At 40.6% G+C, this 19,206-nt stretch overlaps 2 protein-coding genes across 2 annotated transcripts; both read left to right on the top strand.

Annotated features, from left to right (window-relative positions):
• The first annotated feature begins 2,802 nt into the window (after nt 1-2,802).
• LOC100772393 (olfactory receptor 52H1) lies at nt 2,803-3,759 on the top strand. Its single transcript, XM_027408044.1, has one exon. The coding sequence runs from the start codon at nt 2,803-2,805 to the stop codon at nt 3,757-3,759; it is 957 nt and encodes a 318-aa protein (XP_027263845.1).
• A 14,445-nt stretch (nt 3,760-18,204) lies between these two features.
• Nucleotides 18,205-19,158, top strand: LOC100772687 (olfactory receptor 52D1). The gene has a single exon (XM_027408045.1). It carries the CDS (start codon nt 18,205-18,207, stop codon nt 19,156-19,158), a length of 954 nt encoding a protein of 317 aa, XP_027263846.1.
• The last annotated feature ends 48 nt before the right edge of the window (nt 19,159-19,206 follow it).

Raw genomic sequence — 19,206 nt, 5'->3', positions numbered from 1 at the left:
TTGAAGTCTGATAGACCACCTCAGAAACTTACGGGTGATCATTCCATATAAGCAACAAGAGGTTTGTATTTGTGAACATATTCTTTTGGTGGTGACGGGGGAAAGTGCCAAGATTATCTACCTTCTCTGGATATTATGGAAGGTGATTGGAGAAGGTGATAATTTCCCACATTGAGATGAGTCACTTTGTAGATTATTCTTTAGCAATGTGTAGTGGCTCTAGTATATTCCTCCAGTTCAAGAGTATTTAAATGTGGGAAGCTAATGTTTATGCCCTTCCAGATCTTGCAATTCCTAGAGGTAAAATGCCTGTCTTGTTCTATTATGGGGGGGGGATGTTGTGATCCAAGATTGATGGAGAAAGATGTGTAACTCTCATGGTTGGGAACAAAAAAACTTTATTCATAACATAATTGATTGTTATTGACTGATCAAATTAATTAAGGTGGAGTTTCAAGAGCCCCTCCTCATGCATTCATACTATACACATTTAGTGAGACTACATTAAACACTATCCTAAGTATATAATTAAGAATACCCATGATTTCTTCCTTCTTAAGGTTTATAGCTTATTAAATAATAAAGCATCAGGAAACAAAATAAGATGGTGTAATCAGCACTCTGACTTGATAATCATGAATGCCTGGATCTATTTTCCAACTTTCATATTGTGAGAAAATTTTGTGGGGACAGTGGATGAATACAACTTTTCATCAGAAGAATGACATTTGAGTAGATAAAACAGGGGTGGAGGGGTTTTCAGTTGGGGCAACAGTAAACTAGTTATCTCACTTGTGATGTGGAGAAAGGCCATATGAACTTTTCTCACTGAGAGTCTCACATAGGACTGTTGTTAGTTAATGCAGTCCTTTGTTTGGGCAAAGGGAAGCATTGGCAGTCTTTAGAGTGCCATTTAGGAACCACATATCTACAGTGAGATCAGTCACACCCAGGATCTGGTAAGGCAGAGAACCAAGAGATTTATGGAAATTCTTTACTGTGTATTGCAGAGGCAACACTCACAAGACAGCTAAGAATGTGAGAAGAATACATACACTCAAGAAACGTGTCTTCAAGTTACCATGTGCTTGTTATCCTTGGCAAACAGCAAAGAAGTGAGAATATTTTTAAAAATTACTAAAATTACTTTCTAAAGCTAAAATATAAAGTGGGATATATGAACAAGAAACAAATTAATAAGTGAAAACCTGCTTTATGTGATTGGGAAAAGTAGATCTTAGATCACACCTTTTCTCCAGAAACAGCAAGCCCTTACTTCCATAGTCAGCCTTGATGACAGGCAAACTACAGGGAGTAAACAGGGATATATTTTTTAAAATATGTTTTTCCTTTTCTAAAAATAATTTCTGCATCTTTTCTAAACTTTTAATTGCAAAAGAAAATCAGATGTACTTGCATTAGGCATCAGAGGTCTTGGCAGAAGTGGATGTTATGTAGGTTAGGGCAATTGGTGTATGGTTACATGGACACTCAGAGTGAATATTTACAATATTGTAATCATTTAGAGATGAGGAGTGTTCTTGTGTGTAAGGGAGATATGATTAAGATAGTGTGAAGAGATGGAAAACTTATTATGTTGAACAGTCTTTGACTTGGAAAACATCACAATAGGAATGGGGGTGGATCAATAAAAAGACCAATAAGGTAGTTTGGATGAAGAAGGCAAGCAGAGAACATTTAATTAAAAAACCAAGGAAGGACAGCTGTATATAAAATTAGAAACTTCAAAATGTTCACAATAGGGACCCAGTTAATGTTACATCATTAATAGAGACCACGTTGGTGCAGTTTGCCCAAAGAATAGATAAGAACAGAGTACTATAGAATTCTAATACTAACAGAAGCAAAATTAGAAATAATTAAAAATGAGTAGTATTGAGATTGGAGCAAAAGGGTTGTGTATCAGATCGAAAAATGAAAGTCTTAAAAGATAGACTTGCTGTTTTTAAGAAAGTCACACAAGGATGAGTCATTAAAAAAGTTAGACAAGGACAAGAGTGCCATTGTGTAGCGTAGCCAGGAGCCTGAGGGTCTCTTGCTGGGATTTTCTTTTGTTGTGGGTAAGGGGTAGTCTCTATTTCCCTTCCTAAGACAAACCTGGCATAGTCACTTGTCAGACTCTGTCTTCTCTTGAATAGGCTTCAGTCTAGGAATATCTGAGGGGCAGAATAAGCCACTAACACCTGAAGTGTGACAGGGAAAGCTTAGCAGCATGCCTCTGCTTTATGGCTGAATTTTCTATGGCAGTGATGAGAACCATGGCAGAGGGTATGGTACAGTTGAGTGGAGAACCAGGGAAGAACAAGGGACTGTATGGTCTGCCTAGGTTTCAGACATTGAGCCTGTCTTTGTGAAGAAGTGACAAGAAACTGAATAATTAAATGGATCTCTGACTAACTTTTAACCTTCTTTTATAATTTTTTGCACTTGTGGGGATGGAAAATAGGACCTTATACATGCTAGGCAAGTGCTCTACCACTGAGCAACCTACCTTGCTCATTCTTTGTGTGGTATTATTTTGTATAAAAATTTTCCAAAGAAACTTCTTTGGGTTGCTATCAGTAGTCAGGATTGGATTCAGTCATATGACTTAAGTCTCTGGAAAAACATTTCAATAATGCATGCTAAATGACTGAAAGTTTGGCAAAGGTTTATGAATAAAGAGAAGAGAAAAGCGATAGAGTGATCATTTCTGAAAGGGAAATGTGTTGGGAAAGTTTGTGTGGATCACTGTAACTATCATGCCATTTTTGTTTTCAGTTTATGACAGTCATTTAACCCATGTCCACAATGGCCACATTCAACCTCAGCAGCTTCAATCCAGACTTTTTTATCCTCCTGGGAATCCCAGGGCTCGAGCAGTTCCACATATGGATTGGGATTCCCTTCTTTATTGTCTACTTTGTGGCCTTTGCAGGCAATAGCATCCTTCTCTACCTCATTTGTATGGAGCGCAGCCTGCATGAACCTATGTTCTTTTTCCTCTCAATGTTGGCTGCTACAGATCTCATCCTATGTAATACATGTGTTCCCAAAACCTTCAGCATCTTTTGTCTGGGTCCTCAGCAGATCACGTTTACTGGATGTCTTACTCAGATGTTTTTTCTCCACTTCAGCTTTGCCATGGATTCTGCTATCCTGCTGGCCATGGCATTTGATCGCTATGTTGCTATCTGCTTTCCTCTAAGATACACCACCATCCTCACTCATCAGATTATTACTAAGATTGTGGTAGCAATTGTCAGTAGGAGCTTTTGTATCATCTTCCCATGTGTATTCCTGTTAAAGCGATTGCCTTTCTGTCGAGAGTTCATTGTTCCCCACACATACTGTGAGCACATAGGCATTGCTCGTCTGGCCTGTGCTGACATCTCTATCAATATCTGGTATGGCTTTGCAGTACCTATAATGACTATCATGTCAGATATGATCCTGATTGGCATTTCCTACATTGTTATTCTTCGTGCTGTCTTTAACCTTTCCTCCCAGGATGCTCGCCAGAAAGCCCTTAGCACATGTGGTTCCCATGTTTGTGTCATTCTTATATTCTACACACCAGCCATATTCTCTGTTCTTGCCCACCGTTTTGGTCACAACATCCCCCACTCTTTCCATATACTGTTTGCCAATCTCTATGTAGCCATCCCTCCTGCCATCAACCCAATCATCTATGGGGTAAAGACCAAGCAGATTTGGGACAAAATCAACCTCCTGTTCTTCTCCAAAGCAAACCACTGACATGGCACATAGTGCTTGGGAAAGAAAACAGGCAATGATATCGATTTGGGAGTACTTCTTGTTTCTTAAAGCTGGAATACCCACAATGGTGACTTACATTTATAGAAAGTTGTAGAAAGTCTACTCTGGATGCTAGAAAGTATAGGAGATGAAACCAAGCAAGAATTGAAGAAGATATCTTTGCATGACAAGATAGAGAAGAGGGAGATTTAGCTCTCATTTGTAATTAAGATTTCTAATCACCTCTTGGCCTTTGGGCTGAGATCAAGGATCATATCAAAAAAGATTTCCAAGATGTATGGGGCAGAATGCTGAATACATAGAATACAGATAGGTTATAACTATAAACAAGTTAAAACAGATTAATAAAAACATTACAATATGGTATGCCTCAGTAGGGTACTTTCTAGATAAGAGCTGGAAACAGCAAGTGATTACTCTTTTAAAACCATATTCTATGAAAATGAATACTCCAAGACAGTGGTTTTCTGAATTATAGTGAACATTGGGACTTGATCAAATTTAAACTTCAGGTTCGCTCTTATTCTAGCAAACCTCTGCAGTCTGTAATGATTACTTGTTTATTTATTTTATATCTTGACCACAGTTTCCTTCACTCTGCTTTTCCCAGCCCCCTATCTCCCCTCTGCCTTCCTGCTATCCACATGTCCTCCATTTCTATTCAGAAAGGTTCAGGTCTCCCTTGGACATTGACCAAACATGACATATCAAGTTGTAGTAAGACTAAGCAACTCATCTTGTACTAAGGCTGGGCAAGACAACCCAGGATGAGGAATAGGGTCCCAAAAGTCAATAAGAGTCAGAGACAGTCCTTGCTTCCACTGTTATGATTCTCACAAGAAGACCAAGCTAGATAACTGTAACATATGTGCAGAGGGCCTAAGTCAGTCTCATGAAGGCTCACTTGGTTCAGTCTCTATGAGCCCCTATGAGTCCAGGTTAGTGGATTTTGTGGGTTTTTCTTGTGATGTTATTGACTCCTCTGACTCCTACAATGCTTCTTTTCTCTCCTCAGTAGGATTCCCTGAGCTTGGCCTAATGTTTGAATGTGGGTCTCTGCATCTGTTTCCATAAGTTGCTCGATGAAGCCTCTCTGATGACTATTAAGCTAGCACCAGTCTATGAGTACAGCAGAATATCATTAGGTATCTTTACCCTGACATATTTTTTCCTCCAGTTGTATTTGGTTCTATCCTACATCTCTGGGCCATCCAGCCTCTGGGTCCTGGTACTCCAGGCACTGGCAGGCATGGGCTCACTCTCCTGGCCTGGGTCTCAGGCTGGACAAGTCATTGGTTCATCTCTCCAACAATCTGTTCCACCCTTATCCCAGCATATCCCATAGGCAGTACAGACTGTAGGTCAAAGATTATGTGGCTAGATTGGTGTCCCAATCCTTCTACTGGAAGTCTTGCCTAGTCAAAGGAGATGGTCAGTTCAGGCTAAATGTCTGCAATTAGTAGGAGTCTTTACTGGGTTCATTCTTGTAGATTTCTGGAAGTTTCCCTTTTGCCAGGTTTCTACTTGACCCCAAAATGCCCTCTTTTTCCTGTTAGCTCTCTCAGTACTCTCCGCCTACCACACCCCACATGATTCCTCATGTTCTCATCTTTACCCACCTCCATGTCCATCCATGAAATCTATTCTACTTCTCCTTCCCAGAGAAATCTGAGTTTTCCCCTTGGACCCTCCTTGTTACCTAGCCTCTCTGGGTCTGTGGATTGCGGCATGGTTATCCTTTACTTTACAGCTAATATCCACTTATAAGTAAGTACATACCATGTTCGTCTCTCTGTGTCTGGTTTACCTCACTCAGGATGATTTTTTTTCTGGTTCCATCCATTTGCTTTTGAATTCCATGATGTCATTATTTTTAACAACTGAGTAATATTCCATTATGTAATGTACCACGGTTTTCCTTATCCATTGTTGTATTGAGGGGCATCTAGGATGTTCCCAGGTTCTGGCTATTATGAATAATGCTGCTATGAACATAGTTGAGCAAGTGTCCTTATGGTATGGTAGAGCATTCTTTGGGTATATGCCCAAGAGTGGTATAACTGAGTCTTGAGGTAGATTGATTCTCCATTTTCTGAGAAACTGCCATATTGATTCCCAAAGTGCCTTGTACAATTTTGCACTCCTACCAGCAATGAGCATTCCTTTGCTCCACATCCTCTCCAGCATGAGATGTCACTTGTGTTGATCTTAGCCATTCTGACAGGTGTAAAGTAGAATCTCTCAGCCATTTTTATTTGCATTTTCCTGATGGCTAAAGATGTTGTACATGTCCTTAAGTGTTTCTTCTGTTGAGAATTCTGTGTTTACATCTTCACCCCATTTTAAAATTAGATTATTTGATTTGTTGAGTTCTTTATATATTTTAGAAATCAACCCTCTGTTGAACTTGGGGTTGGTGAAGATCTTTTCTCATTTGTTTTCTTGTGCTTCTGCTGTTTTGAAATATTCAGGGCTTGCTGTTGGGATTGCTGTGCTCTAGTGGTGACATTTTGTCCTGGCTGCTGTTTGTGTTCCTACACTTAGTTTAGGCATCTCGATTTGGAGTGAGCATAGGTCTAGGTGCTAATTTCTGGATTTGTCTTTGTTGGATGGGTGTTTTCTTCCTTGGTTTCTGTTTCATCTCTGTCTTCTGTATCCTATGGCCTGTGGTTGATTAGAGGGTCTCCACCCACATTGGGGGGCTGGACTTTTGATGATCTGATGGTCTCTGGTCCAACAGGAGGTTGCTGCCCAAGTTTTGGGTTGAAGTTTTGGCTATGTATATGCATGCCTTCTAATCTGCCTGGGGGTCCTCAGGGGTTCACATGCTGGCCTAGCTTTTGGTGGAGTAGGAGGCTTCTGCCTGGTTTTCAAGGAGTTGGCTTGAAACCAACTTCAGGGTGCTGGTCTAGGGTCTGGGGATCAGGATTCTGGCCTGGCCTCTGATGTGGTGGAAGGCTTCCACCAGAGGCGTGGGCACAGATACGGTGATGAGGAGAGGAGGGACAGTTGAAATTATGCAAAAGAAGTGCAGGCAAGGCAGAGGGCAGCATTACCTGGGGTTCAGTATGTTGACCTGACCTTTGGGGGAAGAGAAGGCTGTCCCTTCATCTTCCTTCTAAGTACAATCTTCATTACCCACAAACTGTCTTATGAAGATTGCCAACAGCTTTTGCAAGTCCTTTTTACTTCAGCAGAGGCAGGCTGGATCCCAAATGAGGCTTGCAAACATGTTCTGGGGCAGGATGGATTGACTAATGTCAATGTTACTGAGGTGGATAAGATTTTCCCTCTGACATCTCCAGCCTGGGACCCCAACACTAATTTTAGTAATGACTTGCTTGTACCAACTGTTCATTCAAGGCATCTTTGCTGCTGTGTGTTGGCCAACAAATTTATCTGAAATACAGGAGGTCACTTCAGGCTCTGCCAAATTTCCAGTGGCATTTTTTGAAAGGCTCTCTAAAGGTTATTAACTGTTTGGTCCAATTGATCCCGAAGCAGAGATTAGAAGAATTTCAAGGCAAGGTGATTTCAGAGTTCGTGAAAGTTGTGCAGAGAGTATTTAACAGTAGAGATGATCCAGCTACAGTTCAAGGAAAGAAGATGGGAAAAGTTTTGATGGATGCCCTAGACCAGGGGCAAAATGACAGATAAGGACCTAGGATGTATGACAAAAAGGAACAGATAGAGAGATTAGAGAGGGATCAATGTGCATACTGCAAGGAGAAGGGACACTGGAAGGAAGAGTGCCCCAGGAGAGAGCAGAAACTCATTTTCCAGGTGACAGTGTCAGGAACCAGTGAGTAGGAAGGCCTGGACATTTCCCTGAATCTCAGTGAAACATGGTCACCCTATAAGTGGAAGGAAAAGAAGAATTAGGCTCAAAAACAAAAGAAAAAAGGGCATTTCAAGGTAACATAGGAAAGACCCAACAGTACCCAGTTACAAAAACCTGAATCTGGAACCTGGATAAGTACCATTATGCACTCATTCCTGGTTATGCCCAACTGTCTGTATCCTTTGATGTGCAGAGATTTGCTATACAAACTGAGAACCCTGTGGGCCACTGCAGCTACTGCCATCCTGGTAACAGAAATGTGATGGTTTGAAAGAAAATGGGTCCCCAAATAAGTGGTATTATTGGCCTTGTTGGAGTAGGCATGGTCCTGTTGGAGGAAGAGTGTCACTGTAGAGGTGGGTTTGAGGTCTCATATATGCTCAAGTTCTGCCCAGTGAGACAGGCCACTTCCTGTTGCCTGTGAGTCAAGATGTAAGAACTTAGCTCTTTCTCTCACACCATGTGTACTTGCATGCTGCCTTGTTGCCTGCCATGACAATAATGGACTAAACCTCTGAACTGTAAGTGAGCCACCACAAATAAATGTTTTCCTTTATAAGAGTTGCCATGGTCATGGTGTCACTTCACAGCAATAGAAACCCTAATTAAGACAGGAAGTGATGAAGCTTTCCCTCAGACAAGATTTACTAGTGAACTGCCCCACACCCTGCAGAAATCCTTTTGAGGGCACCATCCAGAAAATGGCTGATGAACTGACAAATGCCAGGATCACCCAGTACCAGGCCCTGCTACTTGATCCCCTGAGATTCACTTTTACTAAGACTGAGGCTTTAAACTCCAACACCTTGTTGCCTGACCCTGACCTGGGTTCTTAGACAATACATGATTTTCTGGAAACAGGCGAGACAATAGCAGGCTTATGGGATAATTTAAAAGATGTGACCATTCCATGTCTGGACACCACTTTCTTCACAAATTGGAACAGTTTCATGCAGAGGGGCTCTGCTGTGCTTGGGCAGCTGAAACACTGACTGATGGAACTTTCATCTGGTCACAGCCATTACCAATAGGAACATCTGCCCAGAGGGCCAAACTGATAGCCTTGAACAGGCACTCAAATGGGGTCAATATCTACAGTATCGGGCAATATACCTTTGTCACAGTACATGTGCCTGGGGCTACCTATCTACAAAGAATGAGGGCTTCTGATTGCTGCTGGAAAGATTCAAAACCCAGAAATCTTCAGGCTCCTATAGCCTATTTGGTTGCCTAAGAGATTAGGCATCATTCACTGCAAGAACAAACAAAGAGTACCAATGTGGTGACAAATGGAAGTTATCTGACTGACAAGGAAGCCAAACAGGGGCTCTCCAGAAGGTAAGCCCCTAAATGGGGATCCTTCCCCTCTTTCCTCCTAAGTAACTTCCTCTTCAACTTTCTTACAACCACAGAGAAGTTGAGACTAGTAAAGGACCTAAAAGCCAGAGAATAAATAGGAGGATGGAAAGTCCTGCCAGATGACTGGATCTTTTGACCCCAAGCTACTATGGGGAGAGAATGGGTACCACAGGTACATTAAGGTACTCACTTGGGTACCACCAAGATTACTGAGTTGGTAAGAAGAGACTTTTACATGCACAATTTAAACACTATCATAGAATCTATTTCAAAGAGATGTCTCATTTGTGCTAAGGTTAATCAAGGGACTCAAAGAAGGTCAGAAGCTAAGGGGAACCACTCTAGGAGAAAATTAGGAATTAGACTTCACTGAATTAAAAAGTACACTAAGCAGCTATTAGTTATGGTGGACATGTTCTCTAGTTGGATCAAAGCATTCCTTCCTAGGATGGAATCAGCCCTATTGAGAGAGGTTTGACATTCCCTTAAAGCTAGGGTCAGACAACAGGTCAGCTTTTATGGCACATATGGCTGAGGCTAGAGCCAAGGTTCTACAGATAGTTTGGAAACTTCATTGTTTATATCACCTTCAACAAAAGGTCAGAACTGAAAGAGAGGATGAACAAAACCTTAGAAGTCATTCATACCAAACTGATTCTGGAGAGAGGTGATAATCAGGTAAGTCCTCTGCCACTTGCCCCCCCTTTTTTTGCAGATTTTTTTATTTGAATTAGAAACAAGATTGTTTTATATGACAATCCCAGTTGCCTTCTCCCTCCCGTCCTCCCCTACCACGCCCCCAACTAAAACCCTACCTATCACATATCCTTACTGCTCCTCCTGGATGGTGAGGCCTTCTATAGGGTATCATCAGAGTCTACCCTATCCTTTGGGATAGGGCCTAGGCCCACCCCAATGTGTCTTGGCTTAGGGAGTATCCTTCTATGTGGAATGGGCTCCCGAAGTCCACACCTATGCTAGGGATAAGTATTGAACTACTACAGAAGGTCCCGTAGATTTCCAAGGTTTTTTTCACTGAAACCCATGTTCCTGGGGTCTGGATCAGTCCCAGGCTGATATCCCAGAAATCAGTCTGGGGAGCAAGAGTTCCCCAATGTACAGGTCAGCTGTTTCTGTGGGTTTCACCAGCCTGACCTGGACCCCTGTGCTCTTCACTCGTCCTTCTCTGCATCTGGGTTCCAGTTCAGTTCGGTGATTAGTTGTGGGTGTCTGCTTCTACTTCCACCAGCTGCTGGATAGACTATCATATCATCTGCAAATAGTGAGAGTTTGACTTCTTCCTTTCTGATTTGTATTCCCTTGATCTCCTTTTGTTGCTCTAGCAAGAACTTCAAGGACAATATTGAAGAGGTATGGGTAGAGTGGACAGCCTTGTCTTGTTCCTGATTTTAGAGGAATTGCATTGAGTTTCTCTCCGTTTAATTTGATGTTGGCTGTCGGCTTGCTGTATATTGCTTTTATTATGTTGAGGTATGTCCTGTTATCCCTGATTTCTCCAGGACCTTTATCATGAAGGGGTCTTGGATTTTGTCAAAGGCTTTTTCAGCATCTAGTTAGATGATCATGTGATTTTTTCCCCTCAGTCTGTTTATATGGTGGATTACATTGATGAATTTTTGTATGTTGAACCATCCTTGCATCCCTGGGATGAAGTCTACTTGATCATGGTGGATGATTTGTCTGATGTGTTCTTGGATTCGATTTGGCAATATTTTATTGAGAATTTTTGCATCAATGTTCATGAGGGATATTTGTCTGTAGTTCTCTTTCTTAGTTGTGTCTTTGTGTGGCTTGGGTATCAAGGTTATTGAAGCCTCATTAAAAGAGTTTGGTAATGACCCTTCTATTGTGTGGAATAATTTGAGGAGAATTGGTATTAGCTGTACTTTGAATTTCTGGTAGAATTCTGCACTGAAACCATCTGGCCCTAGGCTTTTTTTGGTTGGGAGACTTCCAATGACTACTTCAATTTCATTAGAGGTTATAGGTCTATGTAAGTTTCTTATCTGTTCTTGATTTAATTTTGGTAAGTGAAATCTGTCCAGAAAATTGTCCATTTCCTTTAGATTTTCAAATTTTGAGGAATGTAGGTTTTCAAAGAATGACCTGATGATTCTCTGGATTTCCTCTGTGTCTGTTGTTATGTCCCCCTTTTCATTGCTGATTTTATTAATTTGCATGTTCACTCTTTGTTGTTTGGTAAGTTTGGATAAAGGTTAGTCTATCTTGTTGATTTTCTCAAAGAACCAACTTTTTGTTATGTTGATTCTTTGTATTGTTCTCCTAGTTTCCATTTTATTGATTTCAGCCCTCAATTTGATTATTTCCTGGTGTCTGTTCCTGTGGGGTGTATTGGCTTCTTTGTTTTCTAAAGCTTTGTGTTGTGCTGTTAATTCCTTAGTGTGATTTTTCTCCTGTTTCTTCATGTGGGCATTTAGCGCTATGAACTTTCCTCTTAGCACAGCTTTCAAAGTATCCCATAGGTTTGGATATGTTGTGTCCGAATTCTCATTGAATTCTAGGAAATCTTTAATTTCTTTTTTATTTCTTCCTGGACCCATGAATTGTGCAGTTGGGTGTTACTTAATTTCCATGAGTTTGTAGGTTTTCTGTAGTTCATGTTGTTGTTGAATTCTAATTTTAAAGCATGGTGGTCTGATAAGACACAGGGTTTTTTTTTCAATTTTTTTGTACCTGTTGAGGTTTGCTATGTTGCCAAGTATGTGGTTGATTTTAGAGAAGGTTCCATATGGCACTAAGAAGAAGGTAAATTGTTTTGTATTTGGGTGGAATGTTCTATAGGTATCTGTTAAGTCCCATTGTGCCATAACTTCTATTAGTTTTTTTGTTTCTTTGTTAAGTTTCTGTCTGGTGTTCCTGTCCAGTGGTGAGAGTTGGGTGTTGAAATCTCCCACTATAAGTGTGTGCAGTTTTATGTGTGATTTGAGTTTTAGTAATGTTTCTTTTACAAACGTGGAAATGCCTTTGTATTTGGGGCATGAATGTTCAGAATTGATACTTCATCCTGATGGATTTCTCCTGTGTGAGTAGGAAATGATCTTCTTCATCTCTTTTGACTGATTTTAGTTTAAAGTCCAATTTGTTGGATATTAGGATTGCTACCCCTGTTTGTTTCTTGGGTCCATTTGATTGGAAGATCTTTCCCCAACCTTTAGTTCTTAGGTACCGTCTGTCTTTGAAGTTGAGGTGTGTTTCTTGTATGCAGCAGAAGGATGGATTCTGTCTTCCTATCCATTTTGCTAATCTGTGTCTTCTTACAGGTGAGTTAAAACCATTAATGTTGAGGGATATTAATGACCATTGATTATTGTTCATTCTTGTTTGTTTTTGATTTGGTGATGGTGGCGAAATTATGTGTGGGATTCTATTCCTTTTTCTTTTTGGCTGTTCTTAAAGTGGATTATCTATTGCCTATATTTTTCTGGTTGTAATTAACTTCCTTGGATTACAGTTTTCCTTCGGGAACTTTCTGTAGGGCTGGATTGGTGGATATGTATTGTTTGAATCTGGTTTTGTCACGGAATATCTTGTTTTCTACATCTATATTAATTGAAAGCTTTGCTGGGTATAGTAGTCTGGACTGGTATCCGTGGTCTCTTATTCTACCTACAATAAGAGACCTCAGATGCCAATTGCTCTCTTAAGGGCCTTATGTATCCTTATGTAAGGGGAATTACTCCTTTTGAGATTCTGTTTGAAAGACCTCCCACATTATTTCAAAGCCAAGATCAGAACACCTGGAAAGTCACTAACCAAGCTTCTTAAGTCTTTAAAGCCACTGCAAATACTCTTGCCTGACTCTTGTCAGATTGTCAAAGAGGTATGGCTAAACCACTGGAATAAGGACCCATCAGAAGATAGAGACACAACCTGGAGACTGGATTTGTGTCAAGAAACACACAGCCCAACAACTGTGTCATCACTACCTCAGTGGTGGTCAGCACTAACTACCTGAGATGACTCAGCTCCTAGAACCAGGGCTTTCAAGGAAGTCTGAAAGCTTATTAGAAGGTAACAAAAAACTAAGCTCAGGAATGAGGCCTCATCCATGGGAAAGGGATGGGGAACAGGGTCCCATAGCATCATAAAAGCCATGAGGGCATAGAGCTGTGGGATTACAGGCAGCTCCAAGGGGGACGTAAAAAGGAGAAATGGTGGGCAAGGAAAGGTTGCAATATCCTAGTCAGGCCTAAGGAAACTGCAGAGTTGCAGCTCCAGGAGGTGGGAATGGGATCAGCAAAGAGGTTCAGTTGTAGCCTTAAAGACTGTGGCTGGGGATACCTCTGCCTCCAAGAGTACCAGAGAGGTGCCAAATGCTAAGTGGTAAGTTCCTCAGACTCATGGAAGCGTTTGCATCAACCAAAGGAGACACTTACCAAATTGTTGCTGTTGAATGGGATGCTGAAGGATCAGAGAGTCAGAGGTGAATTTGTTTGGGTGGACTGGAGTTGAGGGATAGGGTCTGCTGTAGCTCAGACCCTGAGGGTGATCATAGGCACTAGGAGAACATATTCGAATCATGAGACCAATGTAAGGGTTTTTCTAGTACAAGGGCACTTTGGCAGTTGGGAGCCAAGCAAGACCACAAAATCACACTATGCAATAAATCTCACATGAGAATTTTTTTGGGAGAACCAGAGCGGCAGCTGCCTTTGATTGGGAAGAAAGACATCAGAGGGTTGGGCAGAGGGGTGGGCTTTATAGGGTCCTTGGAGCATGCATAGTGAGCTAGTAGAAAAGTACAGCATAGCCAGAAAAAGTATTGCTTGGCCATTAACAGAGTTGTGGGTGCAGGAATTTCCAAGTCTAGGAGCTGAGGGTCAAACCAGGGACAAGATGTTTTTTCCCTTGGCCTTTTTGCCCCACACTCACACTAAACCATTATAAACAGTAACTAAATAGTTAATCACCTTGTAGATTTGGGAAAAAACATAAGAAAAAAAAACTTCCCTGGCAAATACACCAAAATGTTAAAGGGAAATATTATATTAACTTCAACATCAACTGTGAAGGATTCAGAATAGATAGCTATCTTCTTGAAAATAGCTAATATGAGGGACCCGGGCAGGCAACATAACAAAGCTACAAATTCAACACATTATCTATCACTTTGGATTCTTCCTTTACTCAGGAAAGTAAATTCCTTCCTTTTTCCTAAATCATTTTCACCACCAGCCTGGTACATTTTGGTTACATTATTTGTTCAAAGTCTGGGAGTCTGTAATCCTTTTAGTGTAAGGCTATGGTAACTTCTTCCCTTGGATTAGGAAAAAAAAATATTCACACTTTAAAAGCAGATCTTGCCACGGCTAGTGTGTGTGCATCCCCTGAGAGCATATCTGGAAATGTACCTCTATTTTTAGCATCAGGGACCATTAGTGCTTTGAGTCAACCTCAGCCACTCTAGACCAAGAAGTTAGGGGTAAATAGGACTTCATATACCAGGAGTTTTGTTATTTGTTCCGTGTGGAGTTTTCTGTTGGCCACTGAGACTGGAATGCGTATTTGACAAATACAATGGACTATAAATAAAGTCAAGAATAATTCTGTGAAGGCAGGAAGAAAGGTAGGTGAGAGCAGGAGAGATGACAGCTGTGAAGAAATACTGTCGCTTTTTGTTTGTTTTACCCCTCTACGGGTCATCTCAGTCTGATCCCTATTTTACAGAAACTAATTCCTTGAACCCCTTTTTTTCAGGTATCTAGGTAATTATGATGCATAATGCAAAGCAACATTTCATAAGCAAGTGGGATGTGTGTGTGTGTGTGTGTGTGTGTGTGTGTGTGTGTGTGTGTGTGTGTGTTCATGAATCCTTCATGTGGCAGTCTGAGGTTATTATCTCTGGCTGTTTTCCTTGTGGTCTCAAGATAGGGTGGATGGATCTCTAGGAGCAGTCATCTTTAAAACATCAAGGCCAGTATTTCTGGTATCTTTAAAAATATTCATTGTACATATTTAAGGTATAAAATATGATGATGAGGAATTATAGATAGTAAAATGTTCACTAAGGTGAAAAACATTAATCATATGTTGCTCTCACTCACATCAAACCAACTGGGTATTAACAGCAGCTTTTATATTTACTGATGTTTAGCATTGTTCTGGAGTTCTTAAGGACCCATACAATATCCCTAGAAAGTCCAGTTTGTCTATACAGTATCTAAACACAGATGGTACCTTTTAAATTTAATTTACCTCATGTAGATAGCCCTGGGATTTCATGTGTATAAATTTTAAAGATCCACCAAAGAAATACATCCTTGCTGCAACATTTTCCTGGTGAAAATTGGTGACTTACTGAACATACTAATAGAAAATTTTCTTTATTAAGTAATGTAATCATACTTGTATTTTACTCTGCTCTTCATATCACATAAAACATGTTTGCTCCTTATATATGAAGGAACCCAAATGCTGTAATAGTTCTTTGACCCCCAAGAAAACTGAGAATAGTTCAACAACACTGGCAACTTGGTAGGATTGGGATTGTTGAGTTTTCTCACTTCATATATTGTGGGCATTTACCTAGGCCAGATAAATGAGGACCATCCTTGAATGTGTTCAAAATGAAACCTTGATTTGATGAATGGTGAAATCATAGGCCCTCACACCTAAGAGGATGATACAACTTTCAACTTGAGCTTTTCAAGTGAAGTTTCCTCTTTTAAAGCTAAGTACATAAGCCAATGAATCAGATTTCCAAATAATGAGAAATAATAGGGAACATTTTAATTAATGTAAATTAAGTTATTTAGGCTATAGCACAGATTTCACATGCCTTCTGAATTAGTAATATATATATCAAGCACTATTATTTGTATTTAACTAAGAATTTAAGGACAGAGGGCAATTAAAAAAAAGGCCCTCAAGGATCCCTTTTGAGGGCCTTACCCTGCCTGGGGACTGGAGGGGGGATGGCTAGGGGCAGGTGGGATGTTGGGGAGGAGAGGGGGGAGAGGGAGAGGGATTGACATCTGAAGCAAGCTTGTTCCTAATTTGAACTAATAAAATAAAAAAATATATCCAAAATAAAGGCCCTCAAGTTAGTACCATTAGCAAGTTACTGTAGTAGAGGCATATTTCCAACCAAGACAGTCTACATCTAGGTTCTAGCTCTCATGTTTCAGACTGGAACATAGAACAAGAACTGCAAAAGGGTGATAATACTGGAAGCCAAGCTGCCTGAAAGATGTTTGAAGAATTTGAAGATTTGGATTTGGAGAATAGCTATTATTTCCTCCAGGAAGAATTCTGTGAGTAGAAACTGGTTTATGTGATATTTCTTCACAGCATACACCAATGCAGCATTATATTGACATTTCTTGTTGGTTTAATATATTCTCTTATTGCAAGTACAAGTCTAATGTGGTATCAAGCTGTGAAATATCTGAGACAGGCTTTTTCAAATGGACATGCCTTTCACATGGCACACTTCCCACACAAGTCTGGTGGATTTTTTGTTTTGATTTGAAGACATGGTGTCTCTGTGTAACAGCCCTGGCTCTTGTGGAACTAGCTTTGTAGGCCAGGCTGGCTTTGAATTCATAGAGATCTGCCTGCCTATGCCTCCTTAGTGCTGGGATTAAAGGTGTGCACCTCCACTGCCTAGCCACAAGTCTGTTTCTGTTTGTTACCTGACAGCTCTCCCAGAGCATCCATCTGTGTGATGTCAGGATTGAGTGGCTCTGACATATTGTACATTAAAACAGAACAGTCTTGGGATAGTCTATGAGCAAACCCATGCATATGCCTATCTAGAAACAGGCAGACTTGTATTACATAGATTCAATTCAATTAGGTTATGTATTATTAATCTTAAAAGTTAATGAATATCATATATTATGTAGTGTATTAAAGAAGAGGTGATAAAGAGACTTTCCTGGAATATATCTATAGTGACAAGAATGTGCTAGAAACCACACATCTAGGGAGGGAGGGTCTTATGTTGTTTTCTAAAAGATTTCCCAGGAGGATCATCCTATTTTTCAACAATAGTCACTTTTCAAAGTCTATTAGAAAATGTAACTGCTGAGTTCAAGCCTTTACTCATTGTTCATTAAATGTTATTTATTGACCTAATGTCAGTAAGGCACTCTTGATGGACATGAAGAAAAATTCAGACTCGGAAACCTCATAGTGTAAAAAAGTAGGGGAGGGGGAGAAACATATGCATAATTATTAAGCAATTAAAATTATTACTTTATTTACACCCCTCTGTGACTCTTTTTCTCTCTGTGTGTATGTGTGAGCAGATGCCATTTGTCAGGTGACAAATGGAAACAGTCTTTTGTGTAGAAAGGCATGTGGTTTGATAATTCACAGCACTCATATATTTCATGGCACTTGCTATGATAGAACTATGAAGTATGTGGTAAAATGTAAGGTGAAATATGCTAGGTAGGAAGGCAGAGCAAGCATAAGAAGAGCCTTGCATGTCTTATGTTAGGATCCCCAAAGGAAAGATATCAAATATTCTGTTTAGATAACATATTTAGATTCTATTTAGAAGAATGTAATTGAGAAACCATTTACTGTGTGGCAGGTATGTGTAGTGCCAATATAAGATTCTGTGGAGTTCCATAGGTAAGCAAGAGCAGGAACTGTGACAATCTGGACTGGAGATGAAAGGAAGATATTGTCACCAGAGTAAGCTAGAGCCCAAATGACAGTTCAGCTAAGGAAGCCAAAATTGTTACCAACACTTCTTCAAGACAGCAGGAGAAATAAATGCCTACCCTTCATCTCCTTCTTCTCCAGAAGAAGGCCATTTTCGATGGTCAAATCCTTCCACCAGTAAGAAAGTGAGGAATGTAGTCCATGCTGGTGACCCAGGGCCCAGAACACAATACAAGATGGTGGAGGACAAACTAGAGAACTTGAATACAAAGTATTCTGCACAACATGTGCACACTAAGAAAGGTTAAATTTACATTGACATTGACTGTATTCATGTTAGAATGTTTGGGACTTGATGCTGAAGTCTTATTAGAAGATAGAGATCCTGGAAATGAGATAAACACTGTTACTTAAAGAATTTTAGTAATGTATACTAGAAGCAAGGGAGGCATGATTTTGAGCAGGATTGGTGTAAATGAAGGACAAAAAAATAGAATGGATGGCATTTGGGATGACATCCTTTCATTTTCTAACCACTTTTAGGAGGAAATTCTGTTCTCTGCATCATGATGCTCTCTGCCTTGGTCCCCAATGACACTGCCTTCCACCCTTCCACGTTTGTTTTGCTTGGAATCCCTGGGATGCAGGACCAGCATGTGTGGATTGCTATTCCCTTCTGCTCCATGTACATCCTTGCTCTGGTTGGAAATGGAACCATCCTCTACATCATTATAACTGACAGAGCTCTCCATGAGCCAATGTACCTCTTCTTATGCCTACTTTCTATTACTGACCTAGTTCTCTGTTCAACAACATTGCCTAAAATGCTGGCAATCTTCTGGCTCAGATCCCATGTCATTTCCTACCATGGCTGCCTCACCCAGATGTTTTTTGTTCATGCAGTCTTTGCCACAGAGTCAGCTGTTCTGCTAGCCATGGCTTTTGACCGCTATGTGGCTATCTGCCGGCCACTTCACTATACCTCTATCCTCAATGCCATGGTGATTGGCAAGATTGGTCTGGCATGTGTGATGCGTGGCCTTCTCTTTGTCTTCCCCTTTGTCATTCTCATTGAACGCTTACCTTTCTGTGGACATCACATCATCCCTCACACCTACTGTGAGCATATGGGTATAGCCAAGCTGGCCTGTGCCAGTATTAAGCCTAACACTGTCTATGGTCTTACTGTAGCACTTTCAGTCACTGGCATGGATGTGGTCCTCATTGCCACCTCCTACATCCTGATCCTGCAGGCAGTGCTGCGACTGCCCTCAAAGGATGCCCAGTTCCGAGCATTCAGCACGTGTGGAGCCCACATTTGCGTAATTCTTGTCTTCTATATCCCTGCATTCTTTTCTTTTTTCACCCATCGCTTTGGCCACCACGTGCCTCCTCAGGTACACATCATACTTGCAAATCTTTATCTCCTTGTGCCTCCTGTTCTCAACCCCTTAGTCTATGGCATTAATACCAAACAAATTCGACTGCGAATATTTGACTTCTTTGTAAAGAGCAGGTGACAATAATCTCTACATGTACAAGGGACTAATGAGTTTCAGGTTTGAGGT

This window comes from Cricetulus griseus, chromosome 3, assembly GCF_003668045.3.
Source record: "Cricetulus griseus strain 17A/GY chromosome 3, alternate assembly CriGri-PICRH-1.0, whole genome shotgun sequence".
Taxonomy (NCBI): Eukaryota; Metazoa; Chordata; class Mammalia; order Rodentia; family Cricetidae; genus Cricetulus; species Cricetulus griseus.
The sequence above is the reverse complement of the archived record's forward strand: the minus strand, read 5'-3'. Positions and strand labels throughout refer to the sequence as shown.